This window comes from Crotalus tigris, unplaced genomic scaffold (genome assembly GCF_016545835.1).
Source record: "Crotalus tigris isolate CLP2741 ecotype Arizona unplaced genomic scaffold, ASM1654583v1 scf7180000017601.7605149639:7615979, whole genome shotgun sequence".
NCBI lineage: Eukaryota > Metazoa > Chordata > Lepidosauria > Squamata > Viperidae > Crotalus > Crotalus tigris.
The window spans coordinates 6,528,033-6,548,231 of NW_024096505.1; the positions used below are offsets into that span (position 1 = coordinate 6,528,033).

The window sequence follows — 20,199 nt, forward strand, 5'->3', positions numbered from 1 at the left end:
CAAAGATTTTATTTATACTGGGGTATTTATGCTATATAAAATGCAAAAAATATTCCAAAGGCAATCTCTAACTATATAGTTAGATAGAATTATATTTATTTCTAGATATATGGTCTTGGAGTTAGGGACTTTTCAAAAATCTTGTCTGATTGCTAAATTCCTTACATGATCCTATTGTATGAAGAAGAAATAGCAGAATAATCAGCAACTGAGTTTCTACTGCCCCCTAGTAACAAAAAAACAGGGTTCCAAATGTTATTAAAGCAGTGAAATATTATAATATGAATGGGAAACAGCAATTTATTCATTAAAAAAACCGTAAAACAAACTGTACTCTCTACTGCATTTAATATTGGGTAACACAGTACAATAAACAATAATGAAACAAAGTGTTTTTCATAGAAATGCACCAGAGCATACTGTAATGTATCTGTAAATTCTTCTCTTCAGAGTTGTATCTTTAATCAGATAGGACTGTGACTATTCTTTATCTTCCTTTTACTGTTTTCTTTTGCTAGCATGCCAGGTGTAACTTAAAACAATATTCATGCAATTAGATAGCAGCAATGCACTTGTTATTTCTCCTTATTGTCTCATGCATACTCTTCTTTTATATTCATTACTTTGCCATGATGTATGCATAAACCATGCATTAGAAACAAGTGGATTTTTTTCTTAAGGATTCAGCAAACAATTACCATTCTCATTTATTTTGGGGAATCAAAACAACATAATCATTTTTTCTGTACTCTTTCATCTTCTCAATTCTCAGTCATTACAATTCTCAGGTTGAGACGACTGATTGGGATGTCTGGGTGGGATGACTGATTCAAAAGTAACTCCCCACCAAAAGCCCTGAAATACAAAAAGTGCGTTATAAAATTTTAAGATAACATCTTGTTGCAGAGAGATGTCATTAAAACTGACATTATACCATCTACATTACCAAATTGATACCTATGGCAACTTTTGCAGTAAAAACTTGATATAGCAGCTATGCCTTCAATTTAATGGACATTACTCACTTAAATGAGAATGAAGTGAAAGCCTAACAGAAGCCCACTAAGCCTAGATTTTAGTATTGCACACTCCAATAAGTTGTAGCTTACTATTTTGTAACCAGCAATTTGTAAAATCCCTTGCTGCTTGTCTGGAAATTTACTACAGGTAATCCTCGACTTACAGCAGCTCATTTAGTGACCGTTCAAAGGTATAACATCACTGAAAAAGTGACATGACCATTTTTCACACTTACAACCATTGCAGCATCCCCATGGTTATGTGGTCAAAATTCAGAGAGTTGGCAACTGACTCATATGTATGACGGTTGCAATGTCCCAGGATCATGCACTCCTCTTTTGCAAACTTCTGACAAGCAAAGTCAATGAAGAAGCCATATTCAATTAACCAAGTTATTAATTTAACTGCAGTGATTCACTTAACAGCTGTGGCAAGAAAGGTTGTAAAAATGGGGCAAAACTTACTTAACAATATAAATTTTGAGCTCAATTGTGGTTGCAAGTGAAGGGCTACCTGTATGTTATTTAACATATTAAACCAAAAAAATATTTCAAAAATCCCCCTTTTCCTATTGGTTGTATCTTATGACTTATGATTGTTATCTTATGATTTATGAGTTATCACTTTGTTGCTTATACGTATGTATACTGAGAGCTTATGCACCGGAGACAAATTCCTTGTGTGTCCAATCAAGAATATTCTATTCTATTTTTCATTTCGTTATTAATATAAGGCAATCGATAGATCACAACGGCGACTTCGCGATCCTTCGGATCTCCCTCTTCATTAACATGACACTTCTCCCCCCGCCCCACTTTAGAAATTCTAAAGCCTTTCTTTCGGACATTTCTATACACTGGTCACTTTCCCGCCCTTCCACATCCGTTGCCAAGGGACCACTTACGTCACAGGTCTTCATCCCCTTTTCCCCCACCTACTTTTTTTCCCCCTCCGTCCCAAAATGGCCGATTTCTTCAATTACCCTCCCGGCCGTGACTCTTGTCTCAGTCTATGGTATAACGAGGCGCTCTAGCCAACAAGGCGAACTCGACGGTAGAGCCCTGTCTGATATTTCTTCCTCTGCCCATGACAGCGAAGAGAAAAATAGTCAAAAGCGGTGGCGTACGGTAGAGGGCGCTGTGATGTCTTCTAGGCTGTGACGCTGCTCTTGCTGCAGCAAAGGGGAGGGAGCGAGGAAGGACTCGCGGCGTGCGCGCTCTTGGAGCCGTTGCGGTAGTTGCTTTATCGCGCTCGTCTCCCCCCCTCCCCCGATTCTTCTTCAAACCTGCCCGCAGCGGCGGCAGTTTGGTCGAAGAAGAATGTTCCGCAAGGCCCGGCGCGTGAATGTGCGGAAGCGGAACGAGTCTGAGGACGACGATGAAGAGCGAGATGAAGCGTTACCGTCGCAGCCGCCACCGCCGCCGGGTGGTGATGGGCCTGCGGTAGAGACGGAGCTGCCAGCCCCTAAACCGCCGCTGCTGCCTCTGCCGACAGGCTGCGTCCCTCTGGTCTCCCCCTCCGTCGTCGCCGCCGCCTCCTCCTCCGGCGGAAACTTCGCTTTTAGCAGTGCTGAGGTGGTGGGCCGGGGAGGCCCCAATTTGCCGGCCCCAGAATTGCCGCCGGCCCCGATTGCGCTTGTGCCGCCGCCGCCTTCGCAGCAGCTGCCCCTGGGGAACAACGGGCACGTGTCTGCTGTTTCTAAGCTGAAGGAGCGGAAAAAGGGCAAAGAATCGGTCGCCGCGCCTGGGGTGCCCCGCGGAAGCCGCAGTCTGCTCAGCTTCCAGGACGAGGAAGAGGGTAAGCACGCGTGACCCCGGCTTTTGCAGGAACTCCAGGCCTTTTCTTTTTTTCTCCGGGGCCTAGTGCTTCATTTTTTTCTTTCTCGCCCTCCACCTCGAATACGAGCGCTTGTGCTGGTCACGTTAAAGCTCGATGAACTCGTTATTCAGAGGTACAGGTAGTCCTCGACTTACAACCGTTCGTTTAATAACTGTTGAAAGTTACAAGGGCACTAAAAAAACTCACGTTTACAACTATTGCAGTATTCTCGTGGTCACGTGATCAAAATTAAGACACTTGGCAATTGACTCATATTTATGATGGTCTCAGCATTCCAGGGCCATGTGATCGCCCTTTTTGACCTTCTGATCAGCAACGTTGATGGGGAAGACAAATTCACTTAACAACTGTATCACTAAATTAAGGACTGCAGTAATTCACTTAACAAATGTGACAAGAAAGGTCGTAAAATGGAGCAAAACTCACTTAACAAATGTCTCGCTTAACAGCAGAAATTTTGGATTTGTGGTCGTAAGTCAAGGACTACCTGTATTAGATTTCTCTAAACACACTACCTCAACTCCTGATTTTTTCTTATTTGAAACTCAGTTTTTTTCCCAAGCTAAGTTTCCTCTACTTGGAAGCATTAGAAAATAGCATAATCTATATCGAACTTGGAAACTTTTAAGTTTTGTAGACTTTCAACTCCCAGAATTTCTTAGGCAGCCTGCTAGCAGGGAATTCTGGGAGTTGATTCACACATCTTAATTGCCAAATTTGAAAAATACTGAACTACAGTATATGGATCTTCCTTTTCCAGGCAGGTGCCTTCTAAAACATTGGGCTCTAGTTCATATAACTCCCATTGATATGTCCACTACTGGGAGATACAGTTCAAAGTATTTAGAATTGTAAAGTGTGTGGAAAAATTCTGTCATTATGCATGTGTTTAGCAAAATTTAGGATTTATTATGCCTCAGATGTATGAGAATTGTTTTACAGGTGCATGGAAAAGAGGTGCTTGAGTTCCCAAAATTTCTTGGTTAAATATTGCTATTATCAATGAAAGGTCAGCCATGGGACTGGAAGGAGGATAAGAAATATACGTTTTGTTCTCAAAGAAGAGACCGAAAGTTAGCATAAATATTTGAGATGTTTTGGATTTCCAGGGAAATTGAAAAGAGCTCCACTTTGATAACTACAGCAGAATAAAGAGCTGGCCAATAGAACAGCTTTTTGTAATTCTTCCCATGACAAGGAGAGAACTTAGATCGCTCACCAGTGTTACATACAGTTGCTTCCTAAGGAAACCACAAGACAGCATTCTCGGATGGATTTAAAGGTCTGGGAGATAAAGGAATAACCATCTTGCTCAAGTCATAATTGGTCCCCTCAAAAGGACATTGTCCTCATATACTTCCTTATCTATTCACTTTCAGAAATTGCTTATTAACTGCTTTTTAGTTATTAGGAACTGTTGTGTCCACAAGTTGGAAAATGGTGTGTTTCCTTCAATCCTTTGCAAAAGAAGTTTTAAATACAGGTTTAATGTCTTAAAATATATATTTTTGGAATAAATAGCAAAAGAGAGATTAAAATTTCGATTTTGGAAAATTACAGAGTAAGTTACAGATAGATTTTAAATAAGATTTTGGAATCACAAAAATCCTTCCTGTGGAAAAATGTTTTTGTTTTGAATTCTTTAAAAAAAAATATGATAGGATGAGATTTTGAAGGTGGGACACTAGAGGCAACCAGAAGGAATGAAATATTACAATTAAGGTAGAAAAATGCTTAAATTTGATTTACTAACACAGTGATGGAATGTGCACCTGTAGGAATATTGAGGGAAAGTTTTGGCAACACAGCTTTCCCAGAGAGAGGCCTAAATCAAAAGGCCTTCAATCCTGAACTGGATGGGGAGAGGGGAAGAGGTTCAGGGGAGCCACACCCTAGAATCTCTCAGAATATATCTTTTGGTTAGATGGTTTAGTTTGGCAAGGCAGTTGAATTTGACAAATTCTATTAGATGTAAGCAAATAAACAACTGAACTTGTTCGGATTTTGCTGTATTGTCTCAGGCCTGACAAATACAGATTGAAGCAAAATATTTTAACATTGGACATATTGAAGGATATTTTTGAACAGTAGTCCCAAGAGTTACTTTTAAGAGTGCCTGCCTTTATAGACAGAATGTTTAAGATGTAATGGAAGAGGAACAATTTGTAACTGAGAGGACTGAGACTGGTCTGAAGGTGGATTTAAAAATAACAGGCTGCAAGAATGCTACCGAAAAAGATATTACATTGGACATACAAAAGAAACCAGCTTATATCTTAATTATTAAAAGAGATAAACAAAAATAAACCAAGAGAATGGCCTGGGTAATTTTCCTATATTGGATTCATAAAAGAGGCTTGTTAAAGCTTTGAAGAATTTTGTAAGAAGGGATAAAGAAAAAAAGGAAAAGAAATCAAGTTCTAATCTAAGCCATTATTTGAAGGGCCTAAAGATCAAGATTGTTAAAAGGAATATAAAGTTGGCTTATTTGATCAGCTTAAAATAGATATGTTGTTATTTCTGGTAATCCTCAATGGATTTATTGTCCTGGCTTATGTACTACTCATGTTTCTAGGCTTTGCTCAGTAAAGTTATGTTAGATCTGATGTTTTCATATCGCCTGTCAGCAACCTGATATATCCTGAAAAGTCTGTTCTCTACATTCCATAATCTCTTTAGGTTACACAAGTAGGAACTGAAGAACTGACCTTTTTTTGATACCTCATTGTTGTAGGATCCATTTTAAGAATCCTGTTTCTGTATTGTGAAGAATGTCCAAAATCATCTAAATCAGTGATTCTCAACCTGTGGGTCGGGACCCCATTTGAGGTCGAACGACCATTTCAGGGGGTTCACCAAACAACGCAGTCCGCCATTTTTCCCCCTTTTCCTTAGCTGTGCTACTCCCTGTTATTCTATTGGCTTTTGAAAGCCAATAGAATAGACTCTCTTGAATAGAGTCTAATTCTATTGGCTTTCAAAAGCCAATAGGAATTGTCCAGGCTGTCTCTGCCCTGCTGAGCCCGCCAAAAGTCCCATTCTGCAAACGGTGCTGCACCAGTTGAGTAGTCCTCGACTTACGACCGGTTGAGTAGTCGTCGACTTACGACTGGTTGGGGATCGCAGCATTAAAAAGGTTGAGAACCACTGATTTAAATATTACATTTTTTAAGCTATATAATTTTTGGTAGTAGTCATACCTGACCTATTACCAGGCCTATCACTACGAGATCCCTCTCAGTCACAATACTGAGATATCTCTTATGGCAATGGCAGGCACCAACATTCCTCAAACTTCACAAGATACCTCTATCAGTCCCCCTGGACGTAAGAGGTCAAAATCATCCAACCAGGAGGCAATGGGGAGGATCAAGGCCAAAGTAATCTCTGGCAAGAGATCCTCTAAGGCCTCTGACAAGGAGGCAAAACGAAGACACCAGGCCCTAGAGAAACAATTCTCCAGAGCTGAAAAGTGACAAAACATAGCAGGAGACAAACTGGCATCTCCTGACACAGAGGCAGAGATATTTGGCTCTTTGCAGGTTTCGGGAGCCCCAAGATCCGGGCCTCTGGAAACAGGCCGACCCAGATCAGGCGGAGAGGTCCCCCCTAAGCGAAAGGCCTGAAAGCCCAGAGGCAACCTTTACATACACAGCAGAGGGACTTTGCCTCTCAGACAGTCAGGGAGCCTTATCATCTAAACACTTGCAGTCCCTGATATCTCAGGCCGTCACACAAGGCATAGCTTCCACAATGCATCAAAGACCCAGGGCTGAATTTGTAGCATCAAGAGGTCGATCCTATCTATCCCAAGAGGAAGATATGGCATACCAAAGATCGATTTCTCCATCTCAATCTTCTAGAAGCAGAATGTCCCTCACTGGGGACTATGAACAAACGGACCGGGGCTGTCAGAGGATGAAGACATATCCCCAGACACCCCCCCCCAACGTTCGTAGGCCTCTTCAATCCGGCCCTCTTCAAATCATTGCTCCACAAGGCCAACAGCACGGCAAAAATTAGACGGGCAAGAGACCCTCAGGAGGGACCCTTTACCAGCCAGGGCACAACTAGCAGGGTGTTCTCTGAACCCACCTTCACACAGCAACATATTCCCTGCCCCCCCTCTTTTTTAATACAATCCAGAGACATTGGGGAATGCCAGGATCCTTCCCCTCAGTGGGGGGGGGACAGACAAGAAGCTGTTCAATATAGACCCTGCATTATCAGTGGTGATAGAGGTTCCGGTAGTGGACGAACCTCTAGTGTCATTGTTCTCACCATCCACAGTATCTGGGGATGTGGCGGAGGCCTTGAGGTCAGAGGACAAGAAGGCGGACCTTACCTTCCGCAGGACCCATCAGGCCTCAGCATGGGCGATAAAGGCAGCCATATCTAACTCTTTTTTTGCCAGAACCTCACTTCTCTGGCTGCGTCAGCTACAGGCCAGGGTTTCCCCAGAGGAGGCCAGAATGCACCATGAGTTAAGGAGACTATTGGCTGCAACAGAATACATGGCGGACTCATTACACGCCACCAATTAGTCCGCAAGACAAATAGTGTCCAACATCACAGCCCGCAGATTGCTGTGGCTCAGACAATGGCGACCGGACATCAAGGCAAAGTGGCAGTTAGCAGCTTTACTGTACATAGGTGGCCAACTATTCGGTGAGGCTTTGAACCCTTATCTAATCGAAAATAAGGATAAACGCAAGGTCATGGCTCACCTCTCAAGGAAGGTAGATAGGAGAATCTCTACCTATGTCTGAAGACAGTCCTTCCGTCCTGAAGCAGGATCGGAGAGCTCCCTTTGTTTTCCTGCTCCTTTCAGCCCAGATCAGACCGTCAGGTCGATAGATCTGGCAACAGGGACAGATACAGACAACAATTCCAGTCGAAGCAGCCCTTTCAAGGTGTGGGGGGCCGCCCCTTTTGTAAGTCCAAGTGATGGAGGGGAGACCTCCCCCATAGGTGGCAGGCTGGCTCTTTTTGCACACACATGGCAAGCCACCACCACGGACCTCTGGGTCCTAAACACCATCAGATTCGGCCTTTCTCTGGAATTCACATCCAAGCCCCCGAGGCACCTCGTTCCTTGTCCATCACCCAAAGATCCGATCAAAAAAGGCCTTATCAGGGAGGCCATTCAACACCACCTGGAAATCCAGGCCGTAGAGCCGGTACCAGCGGAAAAAGAGAGGTCTCAGATTTGAAGGAAACGCGTCACCACACTGGCCACACTCTCCCATTTGCTGGGAAAGATGATTTCATGCATAGCAATCGTGCCCTGGGCACAGCAACACTCCAGAGACCAGCAGTGGTTCCTGCTTCCATTCCAGAAACTAGGAACCAGCTCCTCCAACCAAAGGGTAAGAGTTCCGCCACACATCCTGAAATCCCTCCAGTGGTGGGTTTTCCCAGCTTTGGGAAAAGGATCCCTGTTCAAAGAACCCACCTGGGTCATCCTGACCTCGGATGCCAGCTTATTTGGCTGGGGAGCCCACCTGCAATCACTGCTGCCATAGGGCTGGTGGTCTCTATCAGATTTGAGACACAATATAAACTGGTTGGAGCTCAGAGCCATATACCTGGCCCTACGCCATCTTTGCAGCTCAGTGGCGAAACAACACATTCTGGTTCTGACAGACAACATGGCGGCAAAAGCCCATGTCAACCGGCAGGGGGGTACCCACTCCAGATCCCTTATGACCAAGGCCCAGTTGGTCAGAGACCAACCTCTCCTCTCTCAGGGCCGAACACATCTCAGGAGATACTAACCAGCAGGCAGACTTCCTGAGTAGGTCAACAGTAAACCACTCAGAGTGGAGCTTGCACCCAGGTCTCTTCAGAGAGGCAGCAGAGAGGTTCGGTCAGCCAGTACTGGACTTATTTGCCAGCCCGGTGAATGCCCAGCTTCCGAGGTTCTTTTCCCGCTTCCCATCACCCGGGGCGGGAAAAGAACCGACACACTCCGGGGGCCATGGCCCACGGGACTGCTGTACGCATTTCTCCCTCTCCCTCTGATGCAAGCAACCATCCGGAAGATACTGCAGGAAAGGGCAGAGGTGATGCTTATTGCTCCACACTGGCCAAGGCGGCCGTGGTTTGCCGACCTCGTGAGTCTTTCGGTCTCCCCCCCGTGGAAGATTCCCCACGACCGAATCTCCCTCAGCCAGGGGGTCTTGCAACATCCAGAGCCACAGTGTTTCCAGTTAACCGTATGGCACTTGAACAGCGACTTTTAACACAGAAATCTTATTCGCCAGACGTGATTAACACAATTTAGGCCTCAAGAAGGCCTACAGCTAACAGAATTTATGATTCCACGTGGAGAAATTTCTGTAATTGGTGTACAAAGCAGCAGCTAGACCCCTTTAGAATTATTATTCCAAAGATTTTGGACTATTTGTGGGAGGGTCTCAAGAAGGGCTTAGTGCCCAACACAATCCGCAGACAAGTGGCCGCTCTGTCCACGGTCCTCACGTATGGCAACTCTGAGAGAGGCAGACAGTATGTATATGTGATATTTGTTCTTCTGGAACAGTTTTGGAAAAGTGTTGAGAGTTTTGTTTCCCACTTAATCACGCCCAATCTCTAACCAGACCATGTTGTTTTGGGATAATTCGATGTTTTGAAATAAAGCTTCCAAATTGAAAGCGGTTTATTGTGTCCTGAGAATGGTCTGGTCCTGAAACAGACTGTTTTGTATAGAGTATGTCTGAAACACCTAAGTGGTTCAGCATATTTCTTCTGAAATAGGCCAGTCTGTGCTAGAACTCCCTGAATGTTCTGTTTCTTAGTCAGTGAATTTTCCACATCCCTAGTGGAAGGTTTGGCAATTCACTTGAAACTTCACAGTTTGCCTGGAGAAATCTGACAGGTTACATTTGGCCCAAATCAGAATTTCTTCATCCTTGCATTAGTTGTTGTGGCGTTCAGAATTTCTGTTTGTTAAAATTAAGTAGTTATTAAGTATTATTAAATAGTTATTCTGCTTCAAATTTCAGAATTCAATTCTAACAATTTTAATTTATTATTTTTTGTTCTTTCAAAGAAACTGAAGTTTTTAAAGTGAAGAAATCAAGTTACAGCAAAAAGATAGTAAAGCTACTTAAGAAGGAATACAAAGAAGATCTTGAAAAATCAAAGACAAAACCAGAAACAAATTCTTCAGCAGATGGTAATCTTAGTTATATATTTTAAAAATAGTTACAGTTTTCCATTAAAGCTTATAGCTATTTCAGTCTATTGGATTTAATACACTTTCAATGCACATTTAATGTTACTTAATAAATGTAACATTTGGACTGTTCTGAATAGAAAATAAGCAGCATTTTAGAAATACTTGGGGCACATAACTGTTGCTTTTCATTTGATTTACGTTGACCCGTCCCACCTTGTCAGAAAGGGAAGGTATGCTGCATACTCTGTAATTAAAGAATTCTGACTGATAGGGTTTAGGAAGACAGCCTTCTCTCTTGTTGCCTCCGCCCTGTGAAATATCCTTCCCTCCACCAGAGGGATGGACTATTTTGCAAAACATTGCTCAACAAAAAAATATATACCTACTAAATATGTTCAGTATGTTTTCTCAAAGATATCAATCAGTGCAGAGAAAATCCTCTTTTTAACATCCAATTTAGAAAGTTGCATGAGGCAAAAAAAATATTTTGCTTTGCACTTGAAGCTTTCTGAGTTGACTGTGTTCTCAGCAATTACTCAAACTTGCTGCAATATTCTGGTATTTTGGCCATTGGAAACAATAGTAATTTGGTATTAATTTTTTGCTCCTTTCCTTTTTGACCTCAGTGGGACAAGAAAAACTGGGCTGATAATTAATATTCAGCCGTAAGAGCCAATGAGCACAAAAGCTAATCACATCATTTTTAAAAATTACTCACAAGATAAAATTGTAACCGATGGAAATAACCACAGTTCTCTGGTGACATACAAATCTGAAAAAAATAATATTTTTGCCACCTGTAACTTACTTCTTTTACTAGCTCTCTAAATCATGGAGTAAGTAGGCTCTGCACCGAGGACAGAACATTTAACATTCATTTCATTTTGCTGTTTTTATGGAGAGGCTAGAGATTTAATAGGAGTTCTCTGCAGATCAGAAACTCCTTGGTTTTGTAAATTTTAGAGGTGAAAAGTAGCAATTTGGAGAACTGCTTGTCTCATTTGTTTTGATTTTCCTCACTGAGTTTGTTCTTTTGTGCTGTTTCTCTATTCATCTTAGGATGCCATATAAGTATTTGCTGTCTCATGGGACATTCAACTTTACAAGCCAGGAAAATGTTCATGATGTATTGGCAGTATTTTTAAAGAGTCATGTTACTGCTTAAAAAAAGACTACAAATAAAATTTGGAATACCAAAATAGAGGAAAAAACATATTTTAAATATTTAAAATAAAAAGTATTTCAAACTTTAAAACTATTACACTTCGATGTTTAAACTGTTTAACAAACTGGGCATTAACCACACGGGATCATAGCATCTGGGTTTTTTCCATTGCATCAGTAAAGAGCTAGTTCAAGCGCTAAGTGCACACATTTCTTTAAACCAATCTTTGAGATTTGGTGCCTTTCTGAGAACATGTCTTTTTAATCCAATCACAATAGAGCGTTTGTTCATCAATTAATACATTCCAAATTTTAGGAATATTATTCAATTTAATGACATCTTGAAATATTAGTTTCTTTGATAAATCCTTATTAAGAATACTGAGAAAATATAATCCAAGGAGGTATGCCTAATTTATGTGTGGTAACATGCCTTTCAAATATCTGTGTAAACAGCAACTATACAGTTTTTTCGCCATTGGAATAGATTCGAGGCTAAATATGATAAGCAGAATCTTTTTTTGTAATCTTTATAACATAGCATTGTTTTAAATAATATACTACTATGGAGGATAACAATAGAAAGGGTAAACAATATATCAGCTGCAGTATATTATTTGCAGTGAGAGATTCTAGGAATTTTTTCTATCTTTAATGTATATAATTTGAGAATTTTTATCATGCACAAAATAAAATTTCTTATGGGTTGGATCCATGTTCTGTTGTGCATTGGAAATCTCCCATTTGCTGTCCTCAACCAGAAGGGTGGGGAAATAAATTATAAAGGAGAGAACACTGAATAAATTATAAAGCAGACTGCATTTCCTCATATTTGGGCATAGGCATTTTCCCAGTCAAAGATATGTCTCTTAATTAATTGTTTTTGCATCACATTCTGTCCAAATTAACTGGATCTCTTGCCCAAACTTTTCTGTAACAGACAATAGGGCAGAAGTACTGATTCTACAATGGGGAGTAGGTGAAATCTTTGGTTATCTTGGTGCATGCAGACCCAAACAAATTTTCAGGAGAATTGAAATATCTCATGTTTGACAATTATTTCACTTCTATGAAAACATATTTTAGATGAACATATATGTGCAATGTATGCTGTTTTAATTAATTTAATGTTTCACTGTAATGAAATGAAATGTGTAAATGTAGTATGTGTAAATAACTTTTCCATAAGGAGATTTGAAGTACTGAATAGATTTGTTTCACAGATGAACAAATTGCAGACAAACTAGGACTATTTAAAGATATAGTTCAGGAAGATGGGGCTACAAATAGTGAACAAGGAGAAGAAGAAATGGAAGTTGAAAGTGAGAAGGAAGAAGAAAAAACAAAAGCTGCAGGAGCATTTTCCAGTGCTTTGTCATCTCTAAATGTTCTTCGTCCAGGTTAGCACATTTTCTCTCGTATTTTTCACGGGTTGAATTCTTCTTCCTTGCTTGATAGGTAAAAATAATGTAAATCCATGCAGACAATAGGGTACTATTAGAAGAGATACTTGTTTCCAGTTAAGAACTGTCTATTTCTGTTGGTATGTTTTTCTGTAGTTTTGCCCATTTTTTGTTTTAAAAAGCTACATATTTTATTTCTTACTTTGGATATATTTAGTTGCAATCAAATGTACAGTGGTACCTCATCATTAATAGGTTCTGGGAGGCACATTGAGTACCAAAATGATGAGTACCAAAATGATGAGTATCAAACTAAGTATTCCCATAAGGAATAATGTGGTGAGTCACAAAGCAACCGACATCGACAAGTTCTAGCTTGTGCGTTGAGTACCAGGACAAAATTTTCGTGTCAAAATGTGTTGAGTATCAAATTTGATGAGTTTCAGAGGTACCACTGTAAATTTATTTAGCTGCTAGTCTCTTATTTCTTCTTTTATATCTTCAAAAAAGTTATTTTTTTTCTGGACAAATGCATCTTTTATATTGTATATAATTTTGTAAATTTTTGTTTCTATTCAATGTGTTCAAAATTATTTTCTTAAATCATTTGATACTAAATTTTATATTTTCTGATCTGATAATATTTTACCTTTTTATGACTGTTTATTCTGCAATATTCAAATAACTTTAGATCTTTACATATCCACAGAGTTGCAACTGCTAACTTTTAAAAAATAACAATTTTCCCCCTTAGGAGAAATTCCAGATGCTGCTTTTATTCATGCTGCTAGGAAAAAGCGCCAAATGGCTCGTGAACTTGGCGACTTTCTTCCCCTTGACAATGATCCTGGTAAAGGGCGTCTTGTGAGAGAAGATGAAAATGATGCCAGTGATGATGAAGATGATGATGAGAAGCGACGAATAGTCTTTTCAGTGAAAGAGAAGTCCCAGAGACAAAAGATTGCAGAGGAAATAGGTAAACTTTTAAGAAGAGAAAAAAAGCTAAATGAAATTACATTTTAAATACTTGCTATGAATATATAAAGCATTTGACACAAAAATCAAATATGGTGCTGACTCATACAAGTAGGCAGAGGAAACATTTTTTACCCTTCTCAAGTACCTTCCAAAAGCCTTCTGAAGTTAATCTGTTTCTGAATGGGTTGTTTCATACCTGGTGATTTGATGAGGCTGGGTCACCAAAAATTGATTGAAATTTACAGCTTTATAGGAGATCATATTTGACAATACGTCTGAATCAAACTATTCAAGGAGATCTAAATTTTGGTCTTCTGTTTTCTAATCATGGTTTGTTACATGGCTTCCCTCTATGCTGTTTATCTGTCAGCATGAGTTAGATCCAGATATGAGAAGAATTTCTTCCAGTAACTAGAAGAGAATTGGATTATCTGTAGACCACCCTCAAAGAACCAGCCAGTTAGGGAAGTTTTAAACTTTTCCTTGAACAGTTATTCTTCCATGAATTTGTATGGTGAATCTTAGAAGACGCTCGTGATCATGGTTTATATGGAACTCCAGGTGTTCATTAGACTAAAAGACAAGCATCATATCAGTTTGCAGAATTATTTTGGTGATTATATACATGTACATATATATACATATATACATTACACAACACACACACATACACACACACCTCTTTTTGGATCCTGCCATCAATGAATTTATGACAGGACAGTACAATTAATAACCCGATAACTTGCTATAAACTTGTTGGTTGTAAAATAATACTCTGTATAACCTGCAGTGGCTACTGGGGCATCCTGAGCAAGGCAGATCAGAAAATCAATGATTGAATTGAAGTATGGGGTGTATATTAATGATAGGCTAATAATGAAACATATTGTCAATGGTTTCTATGACTAATTTTAAAAACAGCTATAATTTCTTTATGTTTGTGCATTAAATTGTGATTTAAAACTCCTATAAAATTGCTTGTTTTTATCTATTTAAATATTAAAACATGCATTATGGCATTGGAAAAATTAGAATTCTGGTGGTTAGCTGAATTCCATTTCATCATATAGAATTCAGAAAGGTACTTAAATCAGTACTCTGCACAGTGTAGAAAATGAGTAGAAATTCTAGAACAGGAATCCTCAAGCTTTTGATAAGTATCTTTAGGCTTTTTAGAGTGTGGCTACTTGTTCACGTAATAATTACTCAATGAGAGAGAACTAGTAATAAAGGACAGATTTACAAAAATGCAACCTATCACCTTCCCTGGTGTTCTTTTCCATCCCTGTTTACTCTTCCCCTTCTTAGATAGTTATGCATACTTTGAAACAAAAGAATTGCAACTGCCTACCATTTTTATTTCAAAGAAAGTTTATGGGACGTATTTAAAAAAATAATTCAGATGAAGTAGGAAGCCAGATATGCCCTGAATAGATGTCTAGAAGCACAGTAGCAGTTCTTCTCTAGACATCAGGTCATTCTTGATATTTCACCCTAAAAAAGAATCACAGAGACAATAAAGCTTTCAATATTTAATTCTGATAGTTTTACTAGTCTATATTCTTATACTTACCTTTGTATTTAGGTATTGAGGGAAGTGATGATGAAGCTCTGATTGCTGGAGAACAGGATGAAGAATTAAGCCGATGGGAGCAAGAACAGATACGGAAAGGCATTAATATACCTCAGGCACGTATTCAAATATCTTAAGATTCAGAGCATCAGATGGTAGTTTTAGCAATAGCTGATCCAAGCTATTGTCACGTAATCCTAGTTGCCAAAGCAAAAGAGAAAGTTGTGAATGAACATATGTAGCAGAGGGATTTTGCCGGTGAAAACTTAGGATAGACCAATTCATTTCACCCTATCTCCTCTGGTTAGAATTAGGCTTACCTGAACATAGATGTCATTGAAATAAAAAAAAATCAGTGATGTGTAATTCACTAAAAGAAATACTCAGATTCTGTTAAATTGTATCATGTCAGATTTCCATACAGTACAATTAATAAGAATGCTATAGGCTCAGCCAGTCTCAATATATTAAAATCATACAAAGCAATAAATGTATACAATGTATTGTAACTTACCATTCTAGTTTAAATGATATCTGTCTATCCATCCACCCATCCATTCAATATTGTGTGGGTGCATGTATTCAATATTATGTATGCTGAAACAGTGTGTTACTTGATGCAAAAAATCACTACATGAAGATTTTCCTGCTAATCTTGTTAGAATGGAATTTTGAAATATAAACATTTTTTTCACAACAAACAGATATAATGAGCTAGATCCCATGATAACAAGTTGCTTTAATGTCTTCAAATTAACTGATCATTAGTTTTAAGGTGTTTTTACTCTAGTATTTTGTGCTGATTGTTTATTATTCAGTACTAATTCTTTAGCATAAGAATCAGCTGGACTAGTCTACTGATGAATGCCATCTGCTGCTCATTTACCAGTACATTGGCAAGAAACATAAATAGTGCATATGATAGCAGTTCACTTTAGGTAGTACAGTATTCTTTACCCCCATCAAAGTGATACCCCATAAACTAATTGTCCCAAAGAATAGATATATACCGTAAATGCCGGCGTATAAGACGACTTCTGCGAGCGCTGAAATCGGCGCCAAAGACGGGGGTCGTCTTATACGCCGAGTCGTCTTATACGCCGGAAATACTGGTAGTTTCTGGCGTATAAGACGACGTTCTAGGAATGCGGCCCGGCTATAAAGACGGGGGTCGTCTTATACGCCGGGTCGCCTTGTACGCCGGCATTTACAGTAACCGAAATTTTGAAGTTTGTTGTTGCTGCTATTTTTATGCTTTCTGCTTCCTAGTGATTGTTTTCAAGTGTTGTTTTCTTTGATATGTACTGCTTTGCACAAGGAACATAATTAAATTAGTAATTTCTCACAGTTTTTCAACAAATAATCTTGGTTTGTAATAGTGTTTACAGAAACCCAGTTTTTATATGTCTGTACATATCGTATGTTTCATTCCTGTAGGTTCAAGCAAGTCAGCCTGTTGAAGTGAATAACCTGTACTACCAGAATGCTTACCAGACAATGCCTTATGGTTCATCTTATGGCATGCCCTACACATATGCTGCATATGGATCAGAGACAAAGTCTCAAAAAACAGATAACATAATACCTTTCAAAACCCCCAGTAATGAGATGGCTCCTGTTACTATTGATTTGGTAAAGAAACAGCTTAAAGACAGGTAGGGCAGATCAACTTATTAAAATGTAAGACCTGTCCTCTGGGTTTCAGTCTGGGGGGCAGATCAGAATTTCATCAACGGAAGCCCACGGACTGGATCCTGCATTGTAAAACGTAAGAAAAACTGTTCAATGGGCTATTTACATTACTTTTCTGCAAATGAAGCTTGAACCATTTTAAAGATTGGTACGTCTTCTATTCTTGGAAAAATAATTTTGTAACTAAGAAAAATGAAAGAATGATGTTTTCAACTTGCTATATAATGATTGTATAAGAATTTAAGCAATTCAATTTACTCTAAAAAGGTAAAAGTTTTAAATTCTATATTTTAATTGGAAATTCAAAATACTGTACACTACACTAAATATTTGCTCATGCTTATGAATATATATAACAAGTCCTTTGTTATAGTTTGAAAGTGAACAAAATTAGTAAAAAAAAGAGATAAACTAAAGGTTAACTATTTGCAAACTTGATGTTAACATCCAACAAATTGCTTTTCATGATTTTTGTATGCTTTTCTGATTTCTACTGAAACCATCAGGAATTAAGGGTCCTGAGTACTATGCGAAAGTGATACTCCTGTAGGTAAGACACCATATGAGAAAGTAATAGCAGAAGTAGCCAAAAATATTTCTGTCTTTAAATCATGTAGTTTATCTAAGCAGTTAAACCATGAGCGGAGAGAAAAATCACTGCACGCCAATCCATCATAACTGAGAATAGGTGAGAGCAAAGTAGTAAATATGAAGGATATTTGTTGAATGGAAATAGAAATAACAGAAACATGTATTGAGTATATAGCTTTCAGGTTAGTCAATGTTTTATAGGAACACAAATAGCCTTAAATGGCTGTGGAGATTCTCAGTCATCCAAATCATGGTTGTTCCAAAGGTGTTTTTTCAAAAGGTAACTGGACTTCCTTGTTTTTCACTTCTCATCCAAGAAGCTGTTTGTCTTTTGAAAAAGCACCTTTGGACAGATAGCCTAAAAATAGCAGATATGTGATATTCTACCTTGAAACTATAGTTTTCCTCTGTCAGAAAGCTCTTCCCACAATTAATTAGTCTTTCATGGGGTCTTGTTTTATTTATTTAATAAAACAGAATAAATCATAAAAGTTAATTAAAAAGAAAAATGCAATTACAGCAAGATAAGTTATAAAAATTTAATCTTGAAGATCCTACAAGATTCTTCATATAAAAAGTTGTGATTCAAGCAACCTACATGACAAGTAAATAAAACAAATTTGTAATAGAAATAAGGAATGTGCTTTGTCGCCTGAAAGCAACTTAACCTTGCCATTGTTAGGATTGTTTCTTGTTGTACAAATCCCCCCCTCCCCAATGCTATATATACTGTAACTTATACTGTGCTTTTGGATGTAAACATGTGTTCTTGACCTTTAGGTTGGAGTCAATGAAAGAATTTCACAAAGCGAATGAACAACAACACGAGAGGCATCAGCAAAACCGTGATGATTCTACTAAGACAATTGAAAGATTAGAAGGGTCTTCTGGGGGTATTGGTGAACGGTATAAATTTCTGCAAGAAATGCGAGGGTATGTCCAAGACTTGCTTGAGTGTTTCAGTGAAAAGGTAAGAATGCAAAATATATCCTATCTTTTTCAGTAACGAAGTTTACTCTGTGCTCAAACATGTTGTCTTATACATGACAGTGAAAGCACATGTTTGAAGATTTGGCTTTAAAGGTCGTAAAAAAGCATAGTAAGTTAACTTTTGGAATAGTTCTTTAAATAGAAGATAAGCTTTTGATATCAGCTTTATAATTCTTAGAAGATGTCTTCTTCCAGAAAACCATTATGAGTCACAATGATTCTCCAATCCTTTTTTTGTTACATTTTGCAGTTTTTGAGGCATCACAAAGGTAATTACAGGAAAACATTGGATCCAAATAAATGGTGTATGCACCAATTATTTGCAATTAGAATTAGTTAAGAACATTGAAATCAGCCCAATTTTAGTTTTCATGCTGAGTTCTCATGTTGCTTTCCAAGGAGAGTTATAGATTGTAAAATAAACAATTATCCTGTGCCTCTTGTTCTAAAATCTGAAGCTTTGTGTCAAATACCATCCGACTTTTCCAAAACTTGATTTTACCCAGTTCAGTATATATCTATACTGATTACTTGATATTGCGGTTGTTGAAGGATGCCTATTTGTCAAAGTTCACAAGTATTTGTACAACTGTGTAAATCCTATTACATATCATTAACTTCTGAATAAATAGGCATAAGTTTGCACTGTAAGTATAGGATGGTTTTCTTAAAGCTTTAAAAAAACAAAAATTAAATTAAAATTATTTTTAAAGAAGTCCTGCTATGAAGAAAATGGGAACCTGATTAAGACTTTAAACTGCTTATGCAGAGTCCTATCTAATATGTGCGCTATGAAATGCATAATATATAATTTTGTGTATATATGTATACACACGCGCACACACATTCATATACATGCACACACAAACAGTCTCTCACATGATGGAATAAGTAGTTATATAGCTAGTCAAAGTTATGGTCAAAGTTATGGCGGACCCCCCAGAAGCTAGTTATGATCCGGTCCCAAAGTATCCGGCCACTGAAGTATCCCCACAGTTGTTCGCCTTTATAACCTATTGCAGGGATGTTGTAGTGCTCCCCTATCTTATCTCCCCTGCCTCTCTTGTACTGGGTGCCACAGACCTTAGACCTGCTTCCCACCCAACTGGGCCTCAAACTCTTGTTCACCTTTCAAAGGGTTCCTGAGCTTGGGTTAGGGAAGGAGGACAGGCTACTCTGTTGCTGAAACACTGCAGAGCTCATGTTAGGAAACAGCAAGTGGCTCTGTTGCTGAGCCATGCAGTGCAATCCTGGAAGCAGACATCATTTTCTGAGCAGCTGCATTGAATTATGGTTGCTCAGAAAATGGCTTCTTCTGGGATTGCGTCTTATGGACTAGTAATGGAATGGCCTGTCCTTCTTCCCTAACCCAAGATCCAGAGATCTTCAAAAGGTAAATGTGTGAGGGATAACAATAGGGAGAAGGAGGGAGTGAGGCCCGGAGGGTGGGAAGTAAGTCCAAGCCTACGGAGACCCAAAGGGCAGGAAGCAGAACATAGGGTGCCTCGGGGTAGGGGAGGCCTTAGAAGCCCGGAACAGGGCTTGTATTAGGTCTCCCAAGGCCTCCTTGTGGCCTCTGAGGCCCCCCATGGTCTGCTTAATGGCCCACACATTCGTTTTAACAATTCCATTAGGGAGAGCATGCATGGGGTTGTAAGTGAGGCAATCACATTCATTTAACAGCTGTCATGACATCAGTATGTTGTGGGCAGGTTCCATTATAGTCATGAATCGAGGACTAGCTCTCATCTTTATTATACAAAAAG

At 39.1% G+C, this 20,199-nt stretch overlaps 1 protein-coding gene and 1 long non-coding RNA gene across 3 annotated transcripts in view; one reads left to right on the forward strand and one right to left on the reverse strand.

Annotated features, from left to right (window-relative positions):
- Nucleotides 1–331: 331 nt before the first annotated feature.
- LOC120297034 lies at nt 332–2,134 on the reverse strand. Of its 2 annotated transcripts, none has more exons than XR_005553662.1 (2): nt 1,959–2,134; nt 332–855 (listed from the first exon to the last, which is right to left on the reverse strand). It is a non-coding gene; the product is annotated as an uncharacterized LOC120297034 (long non-coding RNA). The 2 variants fall into 2 exon arrangements; XR_005553663.1 differs by lacking the exon at nt 1,959–2,134 and adding an exon at nt 1,256–1,906.
- Nucleotides 2,135–2,170: 36 nt separating this feature from the next.
- Nucleotides 2,171–20,199, forward strand: part of PAXBP1 (PAX3 and PAX7 binding protein 1) — a 33,644-nt gene continuing 15,615 nt past the window's right edge. Inside the window, exons 1-7 of the mRNA XM_039319201.1 lie at nt 2,171–2,817; nt 9,914–10,039; nt 12,430–12,606; nt 13,364–13,585; nt 15,173–15,276; nt 16,598–16,815; nt 18,224–18,413. Of these exons, the coding sequence (XP_039175135.1) occupies nt 2,340–2,817; nt 9,914–10,039; nt 12,430–12,606; nt 13,364–13,585; nt 15,173–15,276; nt 16,598–16,815; nt 18,224–18,413 (1,515 nt within the window). The 5' untranslated portion in view covers nt 2,171–2,339. The remainder of the gene's footprint in view (nt 2,818–9,913; nt 10,040–12,429; nt 12,607–13,363; nt 13,586–15,172; nt 15,277–16,597; nt 16,816–18,223; nt 18,414–20,199) is intronic.